This window comes from Falco rusticolus, chromosome 1 (genome assembly GCF_015220075.1).
Source record: "Falco rusticolus isolate bFalRus1 chromosome 1, bFalRus1.pri, whole genome shotgun sequence".
Taxonomy (NCBI): Eukaryota; Metazoa; Chordata; class Aves; order Falconiformes; family Falconidae; genus Falco; species Falco rusticolus.
The window spans coordinates 55,423,511-55,436,549 of NC_051187.1; the positions used below are offsets into that span (position 1 = coordinate 55,423,511).

The 13,039-nt window shown below is 38.4% G+C and overlaps 1 protein-coding gene across 4 annotated transcripts in view; it reads left to right on the plus strand.

Annotated features, from left to right (window-relative positions):
• Positions 1–13,039, plus strand: part of RAP1GDS1 (Rap1 GTPase-GDP dissociation stimulator 1) — a 101,355-nt gene that overhangs the window by 22,255 nt on the left and 66,061 nt on the right. For 2 of the 4 annotated variants that reach the window (XM_037379749.1, XM_037379778.1), the window contains exon 2: positions 12,900–13,010. In XM_037379749.1, the coding sequence (XP_037235646.1) occupies positions 12,900–13,010 (111 nt within the window). Of the gene's footprint in view, positions 1–12,899; positions 13,011–13,039 lie in introns of those variants that run through there. The other 2 variants (XM_037379760.1, XM_037379769.1) reach the window with 1 other exon arrangement.

Below are 13,039 nucleotides of genomic sequence, written 5' to 3' on the forward strand. Positions count from 1 at the left end.
AGATTCCCATTTAAGGATGCTGGTAGACATATAAACCCATGTGAATTTATGTAAATTCTTCTTTTCTAGCATCCTCATGGGTGTATTGTTAAGTTAGAAATGGCTGAGAACTAAGAATCTCCATTGTCTCTGGTCAAGTGCAGGATTACCTTCAAACCAGACAATTTAAGAAGCAAAGGAACAAAACCTGTAACACACTCTGGACTCCTTGTTTGCCTTGTGCCTTGTAAGTGCTTCCTTTCCATATTCAAGGTTTCTGAGGAACTCGGGAGAGCTAGAAGCGTGCTGTGTTGCAGATTAGTATTTCATAACATCTGACAGAAGAAGACTGATGTGACATACAATTAGAGTTAGCAGTACTAATTTTGAGCCTGGGTATCTTAGGCAAAATTTTCACTGTTGCTTGGTGAAAGATGAGGCTGAGGGCTTTGTAAGAATCAGATCCTGTATTTGTTCAATAACTCAAACTGGTAGCATAAGTATAGTTATGACAGATATTGTACTTTGTACTTATATTGTATAATTTATATGTACTTACTTGCATAGTGTAGGCCAAAGACCAGATACAGAGCTTGTTGAAGTAAATCAGAGTATTTCTGAGCTTCTTCTTCAGCACTGTTGCTAGTCCTGGAACTTTGTATCCTCAGCCTTGTGTTGCCTGGTTTTAGTTTATTTATTTATGTATTTATTTTGTTAAAGCCTCAGCTGTGTTTATACTCTTCAGGTAGGAGAAGATGACAGGCCCAGTATCATTACAAGAGGAAAAAGTCATTTTAACTAGTTTATTGAAAGATCTAACAGTAGATCAACCTTGTTACGTAGATTAGAAATGTATAATTCAAATCTGAATCATTATCTTGCATTATAGCATCCTACAAAGGCCCATTCAGATAAACTTCTGGCATTGCATATGCGTTACTTTGTTGCTTATCAAGTCATATTTTGTACAGAACCTGGAAAAAGTATAGTGAATTGGGAGCCCCTTTAAATTATGCGAGGAAAAAACACACCAGTGTTTGTTCTAATATTATATATCTATTAAATCAGTGCTTGTTCTAATATAGTAAATGGAATAATTTAAAGGAAAATTAAAAAACATTTTAGGAAAGTGCTTTCTTCTTACTTGATTTTGTAGTGTCTAGATTAGCATTTGCCATCTGCAGTCACTTAACTTGAATGACATTAGGATCAAGACGTTTAGAGCAAGTATGGTCAGAAAAGGTTATATGCAGTACCATGGGCAGAGATCATCCCAAAGAAAAGATCAGGCTGAGAGAGCTAACAGTGTTAAATGTGCTGTTTCTAGACTGTACTATTTCTGTAGATTAATTTTCTTTTGTTTTTTATCACCTGTTCTCTTTTCTTGCTGTCTTGACAAAGTCTCTCTTGCTTGTGAGGTTAAAAAATGCTTCAGGCAGAAATCATCTGGAGGGGCAGAAGAGGAAGGGAAAAGAAAGAGGACAAAAGACAGCTAACATGAATGAAAAAAAGAGCCAGTAAGCAGATGCAAGCCCTGCTAGTTTCGTGTGTGTGCATACACATACAAGTTTTTCTTTTCTATAGTCCTGCTCTGTATGGTTGTCTATTTATATGTAATATAGCATTGTAGGGAATAATAGCATTGATTGTTATGAAGGTTACCCCTTTATTTGAAAAAATCTGTTTCAGTCATTTACTGACTCTTCAGGAAGAGCTATATTCTATGTCAAGTGTCTGCTTTAGGCTGTCCATTTTCATTTCTTGGTTGGTTTTTGTTTTAGTGTTAGCAAAATACAGGTTTGGACTATTGTCTGAAGTATCAGTAGCTGTTTAAGAGACTTTTTGGTCCTGTCAATTTTTCCCCACAAAATATTTCTCATTCTGTGCATAGGGTGGGCAGCAATCCAGGATAATCTGGTGACAGAGACCTTCTGTTGCCTCAAGGACCGTTGCAGTGCTTGGAAGCCATGTCATAAATTAAGGAGGAGTGGACATGTATAGAGAATAATTGGTCTTGACAGTTAATAGTTGAATGTTCTTACAAAGAACTGGATCCCTCTCTCCCTCATGACACACAGTTTCTGTGGGAAAATATGGTAGACAATTTTTCAAACCAAAAATAACCCTGGTAATCTATCACATATCTCATGCTTTCCTGATACCTACCCATGGTGTGTTGCAGTCTGCTTTACAGAAGTGCTGAGGAAAACTCATATCTGCATCTGAAGACTCCAAAGGAATCCAGAATGTGCAGTAACTCTGGAACCTGAAAATCAGGAGCTGTCTCATGTTGGAAACCCCAAATTCCCACACAAATACTTTTCACCTTAAATTTTCAAGTTTCAGTTCTCCCATTCAGTCACATAGTGTATTGATTCCATCTTACCTTATAAACACCCTGTGAAAATAAGCATATTAATATTTTTGAAATACTATGACATAAGGTAATGATACTAATAGTGTAATTGCCAATGAGAAAGTAAGTAATCTTTCAGAACAGGATTTTTTAACAGTATCTGGTAAATAAGACTAGAACCACATGCCAGGAATGAGAATAAGAGAAGACATTAAGTAGTTGTTCTTTGACAGACCATTTGTCCTTAAAGAGATAGGGGTCCCTTGGAAAGAGCTCTTATAACATGGAATACATGCAACTTTTGCTTAGATACATATTTTACTTATTTGGGCGATTACATTAGTAATAGTATTTGTTGATATCTAAGCAACTTAATGAAACTGACAAGCGTGGGTATAATTGTGGGAAAAACCCACAATGGAATTTGAAAATGCTGAATGATGAGCAAAACATAAAAAAAACTAATCAGTGGGATTATTTTGTAAAGAATAAGCCTTTAGTTTGTTTCTGTTATCTAGTTCATGTTTTCAGGTTGTTGGGTTTTTCCCAAATGTGAGAGCTAAAAAATGCATATTGGGAAATGAAACCTGGTAATTCTCAGATATTTGAGACTCATTGAGAGCCATGCCTTTGGAGAAATGCCAGATAACACATGATAATATTGTGACAGTTGATGACCTGGGAGTTGCATAATTTGAACTGTTCTTGGGAGCTGTTGTGGGAGGCCACCAAACCAAACAATTCATTTCTATAGTTTGGGCTAAAAAATCAGAAGCTAGTTAACAACAGAAAGAGGCTGTCTCTTTTGTGAATCAAGTGCTGTGACTACATACAGCAGCCAGCTGGTTGGCTTTTTCGCAAAGCAGCCTGTAGTACCTTACATCCTGGAAGAAACCTGTCTACTTCTTGTGGCCACTCCCTTGTTCTTCAGTAGGGACTGACGGGGAGACCAGCAATGCTGAAAGAAAGGATACCTGCAGCTTGAGCTTCAGCTCCCAAGCGCTCTTCACATGAGCTGTCACGTATTATATTGCTACAGATCAGACCTATGGGAAGCAGGAGGAAGAAGAAGCATAACACCCATCACACCCAGCAAGCAGAGGTGTGCATTGGTGTACTTACACAGCTTGCTTTCAAATCCTTAATTGTGTTTCCCTTTTTTCTAAACCACCTGTTCAGTCCATTTGTCTAGAGGCAGCAGTGCCCCTGGCCGTAGTGCTTCTGCACAGCATGGCTAACATAGTAACATAGTTTTGACACAATCTGTCAATGTGAGAACATTTTATCTATTAAATAACATTGCATTTTTGTTAGATGTTACACAGAGGAAGAAAAATCCATATACACCACAATGCACAGGTATTTGTCTCCTGCATTAGATATATTCTCAGGCTATAAAAAAGTTGAGCCTTAACAGGACTCATTGTTTGAACGCTTAGGTTGCGATACACATTTTATAATTTTTCTTTTGTTTTTGACTTGGATCTATGCCTGAGCTATTATTTCTGATGATGGTGTAATCTCTTTACCAGGGAGATGGATTGGTACTTTTTTTCATGTAAATACAGGAGGAAGGTTAGGAAGATTGCTTCTGCTGTGCTACATTACCTGTACGGATTTCCTTGGAAGAGATTTAGAGACTCCACATAACCTAAGTAGGCAGATAAGAACTACGCAAATCCCCAACATGCTAAAGTTAGGCTTTTGACTGTCTTGCAGCTTTTCTTTCTGTGTTGTTGCTGGCAATAGCTGAAGTGTCAAAGGACATTTTTATTTTGTAAGGACACTGGGCAGATGCCCTGCCTTAGCCTTTTTTCTTCATATGGAAAAATTGCTGCAATGAACTTTGATTTTCCTCTATGTTCAAAATTCTGATGCTGCTTTCCAGAAATGCAAGTACCCTGAATAGTAATATGGAGAGAAAAAAAACCTTAAAGATTGTCTTTCTAAAAGTAAGGGAAAAAGCTAAGATCTATTCAGTAGGGCGACTCTGAAGAAATCAACTGAGATATGCATGAAATTTGATGAAAGCGATATATCTATTTGAATTTTTTATGAAAGTAACACATTTTTATTAAATGTATGTAGTTATAAAAAGAGTGATATGAACATGTGAGAATTAAACCAGATGACACAGAGCAATATTATGTACTACTTAGGGTAGAGATGATAAGACATTTTTCTTCCAATCAGCACCCAAACCATTTTTCTCTGAAATTTGGCTGACCTTAATACAACACATCATTTAGGATAAAACAGTCATCTTACAGTGTTTATTATCAGTTTTATAACAGAGCATTGAATAAAGCCACTGATGTAAATTGTTTTGATTGCAGATGATGTTGTGTTTTTCTTGCTTACTAAGGATCCAGTGAGAATTTAAAAGGCTTTTGTCCATCAGAGGTTCCAATTAGTATTTTCTGTTACACCCTGCATGTCTCCTGGGTTTTTGTAACATAGCCTGGTGAAGATCAGGCACCTGGAGAAAATAATCTGTATGAAAATAAAATGTGCAGTTACCTGTCATTTAAATGTAATTCCTTACAAATTGGTAGCCATCTTGTGCATGATTTTGTTTACTAGACCTAGTAACAGAGTACTAGAAAAGATCTTTCCATAAGCTGAGAACCTCTATGTCTTTCATTGAAATAATTACTTTTTTTATCATTAGCTGATTTTAAAATGAAATTAATCTAGTATAGATTATCAAATAATAATATTTCTTTTTTATTTATGAAAAAATCCATTTCGTCCTTCTTTTATGACTTGTGTTAAGCAAGACCTTTTAGGGCTTTTTGTAAATCAGTAAAAGTTATGTTGATTTCACTGAATTTTAATCGGTTTCTTTGGACCGTAAGACAATTCCAGATCTTCAGTGTTTAATGATGAAATATAAAGGTAACTAAATCTGTACACATTTTCCCAGGGAAGGGATAAAAATCTTCCAAGACTCTGCAAAGTCTTCTGAAATGTTGTTCTTATAGTCTAGCCTTTGAAAGTCAGGATTTAAATAATAGGGAAAGGATCATTAGCATACAGAAACCAATTACAGCAGCTACAGATCAATATACTATGCAATAGTGTAAATGTGTTTGTATTAATGTTTTGTTTATCTGTGACTATAGTAAAAATCATAGAGATAATTATTTTCAAAGATCTCAAATTTCCCCCAAAGCAAAGAAACCAAAACAGAAAACAAGAGAACAGTCAATTTAGCTAATATCTGTTTCTGGTTATCTTTAGGGTTGATCCTTTCAATTCTATTTACAGACATGTTATTGAGGGAGTTCAGAAGTAGTAAAAAAAACCAAACAACCACCACCACACTACTCTTTTTGCTTAAAATGAACAAGAATTCCACAGCAAAATGAAAATTTTGCATTGGCAAGAGATTCCAAGTGAACTGAATGCCAGCTGATGTTTCAGGTTTGTTTTAGGTTTCTGTCCTGATTTTGAATACAAACTAAGTAGTTGTTAGCATGTATAGGCTGACCTGATAATTACAAAAAATAATTAGGTAGTTTACTGCTCAGGTGGCAGCGAGTCATAGCGTGTCAGTATTTTCAGGTAATAAAAATGAAGCTTCGTGAGGGATCGAAGTGTGAGAAAAACAGATGCAGAAGCAAACAGATAAATGAAAGAGTAACAAGTCTCTAAGGCCAGATGGTATATATCTAAGATTCAGAAAGTGTTTAAGAATGAAGCAGCTGAACTGTTAACAAAAATAGTCACTCTCATTAAAATTAGTTACTATACTAGAAAAGTAGAGCAAATGTACCTAAGTTACAAACAGGTTGCAGTAAAAGCCTTGCAGTATTTCTCTAGAACTAGTAAAATCAGTTGGAAAACAAAAATATTAACCCACCTCAGTGAAGATGTTAGGACAGAAACAAACAAGCAGGATTTCTGTTTAAAAAAAAAAAAAAAATAATCCTCCCTGATTAAGATACCTGGATTCATGGATTTAAGTGTTAATCTGGTTTAGGGCCAGGATCAGCCTCAGGACCTGTTCAGCACCAAAGATGCAGCCGATAACACAGGAATTACCTTACTGGCTGTGAAGAAACCACGGAACCCAAAATCTTTTCCAGCTTGCTGGATCCAAACAGAAGGCCCAGTAAAGTCCAAACACGTGGGGAGATTTGTTGGCCACCTTCTTGGTGAACTCGAGCACTGAGGTGCAGTGTGACAGTGCAAGTACTCTATGGCCCACCTGTAGCCGAAAGTCTGCGCACCCAGTTATCCTATTTCTGACAGTGGATGACCAGTAGCTGATGTCTGGGAAAACACTGGGTGGGGCAGGGACAGGGACAGGAGGTAGGTAAGTACAGGGTGATAATTCTCCCAATTTCTAGTAATCTAACATTTGAGAACTTCCAGAAGTTTTGTGCATATCATAGTATTAATAGCCAAGCATGAACTTTATTTTGCTTGTAATTTTTTTCTGATTGAATAAATTAAATGAATCTGTTTATAGTTCCAGCCTCTTAATAGTTCCACAGTTTAATTACGCGTGGTGTGAAAATATACTTTGTCCTGTTTAAGTTGCTTGACAATTTCATTTTGGTATTCTAGTTTTTGTGTTAGAAGAAACAGTAAATGCTAGCTTTCTTTTCATTACCTTAGTCCTATTCATGATTACATACATCTGGATCATCTTTTACCCAGATTTAAAAAAAAAATTAGGTTTTTTTTCAGAATGAGTCCTTGCCTATTTAACTTTATAACAAGTAGTTGTTCCTTACCTTTGCTCAGACATATCTGTGCCTTTTCTAGTTTTGCAGCATGTCATTTGCAGCACAAGGTGCCTAGACTTGTGTGCTGTATTAAAAATGTGAGTACATAGTGATCATTTAACAGTAGCAAAATAGTTTTCTATTTCCTGTTTGTTTCCCAACAAAGCTGTTGACCTTTGAATTGTCTTAGACCATTTGGTCTGTTCTGTTCTTACCAGGTCTCCTGGCTGTGCATCCTCAGACAGTTTAGGTGACCTCAGCCAGGAATAGCCCCAGGCTGCCAGCACATGTCTTGCAGGGCAGCAGAGCAGGCAGAAACAGCATCCTGTGGCTCATGCTACATCCATTCACCCTGGAGAGATGCTGTGTCCCTTCAGAGTCTCAAGAGAACAGGAATGCTTTCAGACTGCCCATTCCACTAGTGGCATAACTCACAGAAGCAACATCTGTAAGGGTCAAAGAGGAATCCCATGCCAGGTTGTTGCTTGGAAAGGTTATGTACAAGAGCACCAGTGCAGCCAAAAGCATCTTGTTCAAATGATGATAAGTGAGGAGAGCCACCTCCAGATACAACCAGTGTGGCTACAGCGCCTGTGCCTGTTTGTCAGCTTTCTGAGACGTGTTTCTTGGCACCTGGAGATCCTTCTCTGACATTGCTGACTGAATGACGTCTGCAGAATAGAGTGTAATTCTCAGGTAGCCTAAATTTCCACAGCAACCAGGCACAAGAGGGCATGGTAAGGAAAAAGGGCATTTGCTTGCTTTGATGGCCAGCATCTCAGTCTCCCAGCTCTGGCCTGCAATGCCATTATGTAGCAAAGAAGCAAGATGGAGCACAGGTTCATGTAGCAGATGCAGATCCATCTCCTGCCTATGTCCAGCAGTTGCTAACCCAGTCTGTGTGTCAGGTGTGGTTCACACTCGGGTTGTCCCAGGTGTGCCCTGGCAGTGTGTGAAATGCTGCATTTGTAAGGACCCGCTCCTCCTGGGCCCACCTGTTTGTTATTCCTGAGATGAGTAAAATGCTGTGGGAATCCATTGAGTCACACTGGACTTCCTTTGCTATTTGAAGGGCACTGTTACTTCTATCATTTTTAGGAGACAATAGCCAGCTAAGTTTCTCCTGGCATTACTTATCAAAACCTAATTCTTTACCACCAGCCTCTGACAGCATATACCTATGTCCTGATTAGATGCCAAGTTTCAAAATTTCCTGGATGGGAAGATCTAAGGGGGCAGGGGCAAGATCAGAGAGTTGTTTCAGATGGTGAATTTGGGTGGTTTGACAGAAAGCACTGTACACTTGGGAGCGCTTGAGGGCAGCTGCTGTGAAGAAAGGAGGGGCTGCAGTATTTTTTGGCAATGGCCTAAACATGAGGATAAAGTTCTTTTGTCCTCAGTAAGCTGTGTATTCGGGGTATTTTGCATGTCTAGGGAGATATACTATTGTATGGGACTAGGTATCTTCTGACAAGGTATCTAAGGGGAAGTTTCTCAGCTTTTCGTCATGTAGATTCAAGAAGGATGCATCCTGTGCATTCCTGTCAGTTTATTCAATGTCCTGGGAACTACGGGTTCTGCCTGTTCTGGGCCTGCTCTTCAGGCTTGTGCCACTCCTGTGGCCCTGACCCTGAACAAGATGGATCAACTACCAAATTTTTACAAGATGAAAGAACAGTTTTCTGTATAAAATGTTAGTGGTTGAAAATAGGAATGAGTCAAAGGAAAGCTCTCATAAGAAAGGGTAAAGTGAAATGAAATGGAATATTAAAGCATTCACTTACGTTAGTGTCTGACTGTTTTTTCTCTGTAAAAAAGCCTGTGCAAGAGATAGCAAAAGTTTGTGAGAGATAGTAATAATGCTGTGCCACCAAAAGCAATGTGGGCTACTATAGTATTTAAACCACCTCACTTGTATGAGTGCTTGTGCAGGCATAGTTATCAGGGGAAAACAAAATGCAGCCATTGGTGGAATGGGCCAGGCAGGTCTGATAGCTCTTGCCAGACTCCACTTCCTGACTTATCAGTTTGTGTCATTAGGATATATGGGATTAAGGTCTGTGGGATTCAGGGCTTTCTGTCTAGATAGGAGAACTAATTCTTCTGAAAGCAATCTGGTAAACCAGGTATAAGTATGAGCAACTCCTTCTGTTTGGGGTCATCAACAAGACAGCTGATAGTTCTGTTAAATTTCTGACTCGATGCCTAACAAACTCACAACCTGATAAAAGATCACTGAGCAACTGTGCTGTAGGGAACCTTACTAGCCTTATCTAACCTTTACTATCCTGATCTTGCCCCAGCCCCCTTAGATCTTCCCAACTAATGTGAGTTTTCTTATGACCTTGCACATTGACAAAATCTACTTAATTCACATTTCCCTGACACTCAGCCAGAAAGATTCCTTATATTGTTTTTATCCTATGGGGTTTTGTCTGTTAGAATCTGATCAGCCTATGCAGTAGTAAGCCTGCTGAAAACAGCTTCTGTAGAAGGAGAGTAAGAGATAGAAAGGTAAGCAGGAGACGATCATAAGAAAACAACAGGGTTTTTGTACATGGAAGACAAGCATCTGCAGCTTCTTCCCTAAATGACAGGTTCAGGGCAAATATGAAACTGCAGAAGTCAGGAAGCCTTGGGTAATTATATGGTAAGAGCCCACTGGAACAGTACAGTTCTTCCTCTCTGAATATCCTTGTCGGTGTCATCTCAAACTGTAAAGTTTTGTTCTTTTCAGACCAGAAAAAAAAACAAACAACAACAAAAACCCAAACAACCTCTGAATCTATTCAAGATGTATTTGCATATGTCCAAGATTCTCAGGTTTCAGAAGTAAATGTATCTTTCAAAGTATTGACCCGGTTTAGAAGGGAGATCGGCTTTGACAGAAAGAATCAAAGTGGGCAAATAAAGTCTTTCCTGAAGGGTGTTTTTTTCCTCTGCACCAGTGGCCTTCTGACATTGTGTCAGGAGGTCTGTTGTTTCTGCAGTATTCCTACTTATGTTTTCTCCTTTTGCACAAGAATAAGTCTCAAGCTGCAATAAATTTAGAATTGTAGGCTTGTTAGAAGATCAAGGATTATTGTAATTTATTTTAGAAACATACTTTATGCATATAGTTTCTAATTTAATTTCTACTATCATTTTAGAAGTACCTATAGTATCCAGTCATATCTTGTGAAATGGCAGTTTGGCACCTGTTGCAACATAGTTTCATTAGATATTTTTAAAGTAACCCATCAATTTATTTTTGAAGTGTCTGTCTAAAGTTGAAGTCAAATGTCCATGTATGTCAGTGGGATGTGCAGATGCTTGGTACCATGAAAAATTTAGTTGTCTTAGGGAATAAAATATCTGGATAGTCACATTCGAAATTTTTGCCCAAAATACAACATTCTGCATATCATATGTAACTGTATAGTGATAAAATAGTGAGCTCTTTCCCCAGAAGAACTTAACCTGGCACTGAGCAGGAAGGGGAGGTAGGAAAAAAGTCTGGGAAGACCTTCATAATTATGTTGCAGGTTCTGATGTGGCATGTAGTGGAAGAAATTACAAGTATTTGAGGTAAAGCACTTGTTTCTTTGCACAATGAAATAATAAGTGGGATCTAGTGATATATTGGGCACATGCAAGGTAGAAGAGGCTGTAAGAGAGAAATAAAGTCTGGTGTGATATCTGATCACAGTAGCCTCTCTCCAGTCTGCAAAATCTGGTGTGAAGGTCAATTTCTTACATATGCGTTTTCTTCTTCCACAGATTGTAGGAACCCCTGTTTTTAATATATGTAGTAGATTTAGTCCTTGTACTAGAAATGGTTGCTACAGTATCAAAGCTGAGTGTGTGAGTATACAGGGACATGAGATGCCTGTAGGATGGAAGAGAATTGGTGCCATACTAGTGGAAAACTGAAAAAAAAAATATGAGAGGGAGGTGGTTGAGAAAAGTCTAAGAGGAGGTGGAATGTACAATGTTCTGTTGTAGTACTGGGGCTGGACATTGGGTACCATACACCTGTGTCTTTTGAATATTCTTTCTTGAATAATTTAAACCATGAGACTTTTCAGTGCATGCTCAGCTCTACTGTTGGTTAAGTGTCATTCAATAAATGTGCTGCAGTAAGCCTGCTAGAGGGTAACGTTAAGTCAGTACAAGGGAAAATGATAAATCTTTTCTTCTTTTTTTTCTTGTTAGCTTGTTCCAGGAGGTATCAGTTCAGTGTAGTGAGGACAGGTGGCAAGGAGGCAGGTTTAAGATCTCAAGGAGCACAACCATGCAGCTGCCCCAGAAACTTTTACAGAGTTGCCTGCATGCTGCTGACTGCATTTAGGAGTAATGGAATACCTGGCTATAGTGTAGCTAGGAACATGTTCATTACTTAATAGAAAAACTAACAGCCTGATAAACAACTTCATGACAAATTTCTTACCTAAATACTGAGCACTTAAAAAATGAAGCATCTTACCTTTATCTGCATGGGATATTGGGCTTCAAAAGCATATGCTAATAAAAGATGGGTGTAGGACAGAAGCCACAGCTTTGAGCAGCAGAACAGCTCCAGAAGGAGTGAGATTGCATGCAGTCTCCTCGTGAGGTGCTTGCTGCTGTGTCTCTGCTGGGCAGCCAGTATCTCAGACAAATAAAGGGAAGTTCTTGCCATGCCTCCTGTCCTTTGCACCATGCCATATGTGGGCAAGTGAAGAGGAGGCAAAGCACAGCAGCTGCCAGCTCGCCTAAGAAGGGGGCTTCCTACATTGGTGTGAAGCTCTAAGGCAGCACTGGCTGCCATTCAGGCGTAGAAGATACAGTGATGCATTGCAAAGAAACTGTACCTACAGTTCTGTAGGGCTTGGGTCAAGGCTTTTTGGTTAGTCACTGGGGAACAAGAGACAACTAGACACTATTCAACATTATTTGTTTTGAGTAACACTTTCCGCTTACCGAGAGAGTTGGCATGGAAACTGAATCAGCACTCATTTTTTAGAAGGATAGTCCATTCAGAGTGAGGTTAGTCATCAGCAGGCAAACCAAAGAAACTCAGTCTGCAGCTGCTAACACTTATACCTTGCTTGTGAATATTCGAAATGGTAGCAGTCATATTACTTCAGCTTTTACGGGGAAAAAAAATGTGCATCTATTGAGAATTATATTATGTGGTTTGCATTGGGATGTTGGGTTGTTTTTTTTTTGAGGGAAGAGTTGTTTAATTATCTGAAATCCACAAAATAACTTTTTTATTTCTACAAGAAGCCTTATGTTTTTATGGATCAGTTGAATTTCAAGAGTTAACACAGTTCATATAAACAGTGGTGCTTATCACGTTGTGGTGGAAAATGGCATAACAGATTAAAAGGCTATAAGCTTAGCTTTAGGGATCTTTGAATATATAGCCTACACAGCACACAGAAAATGACATTTTCAATTAGCTTCCCTTTATTGATGAAAAAAAATCAAGATGTGCTTATTTCCATAGTATTTTTTTCTCGCACACAAAGGTAGAAGCAAAGAAACAGCTGCTGGTTTTCTGCATTAACTAGGCCGAGAAAATATTGATGGCTAAATTGCTGTTCAGTGGCATTTCATAAAGTGCCTGTTGGCATCCTATTCTCAGATGCAGAATGATAAAGGTATATCTAAATTTGAGAGGTTTAATTTAATCTATAAACTTTGACTCCTGGCTTTTTATATCCTCAGAATACAGACCATACATGCCTTCTTCATTGCTACAGAATCTTGTTGACTTTACAGTAACTATTTACATTCAAGGCTATAATGCTGTTACCAAATTGATGAGGACACTGATTTCTCTTTTCTTGGTGTTTACCAAGCAGATAATCTAAGTGATGCCCTGAAAAAGCTGCAGATAACAACCACTGACAGCACAGAAGATAGCTTGGAGGGATGCTTGGACTGTCTGCTTCAGGCTCTGGCACAAAACAGTAAGTTGTATGGACCTTTCAAATTTTAT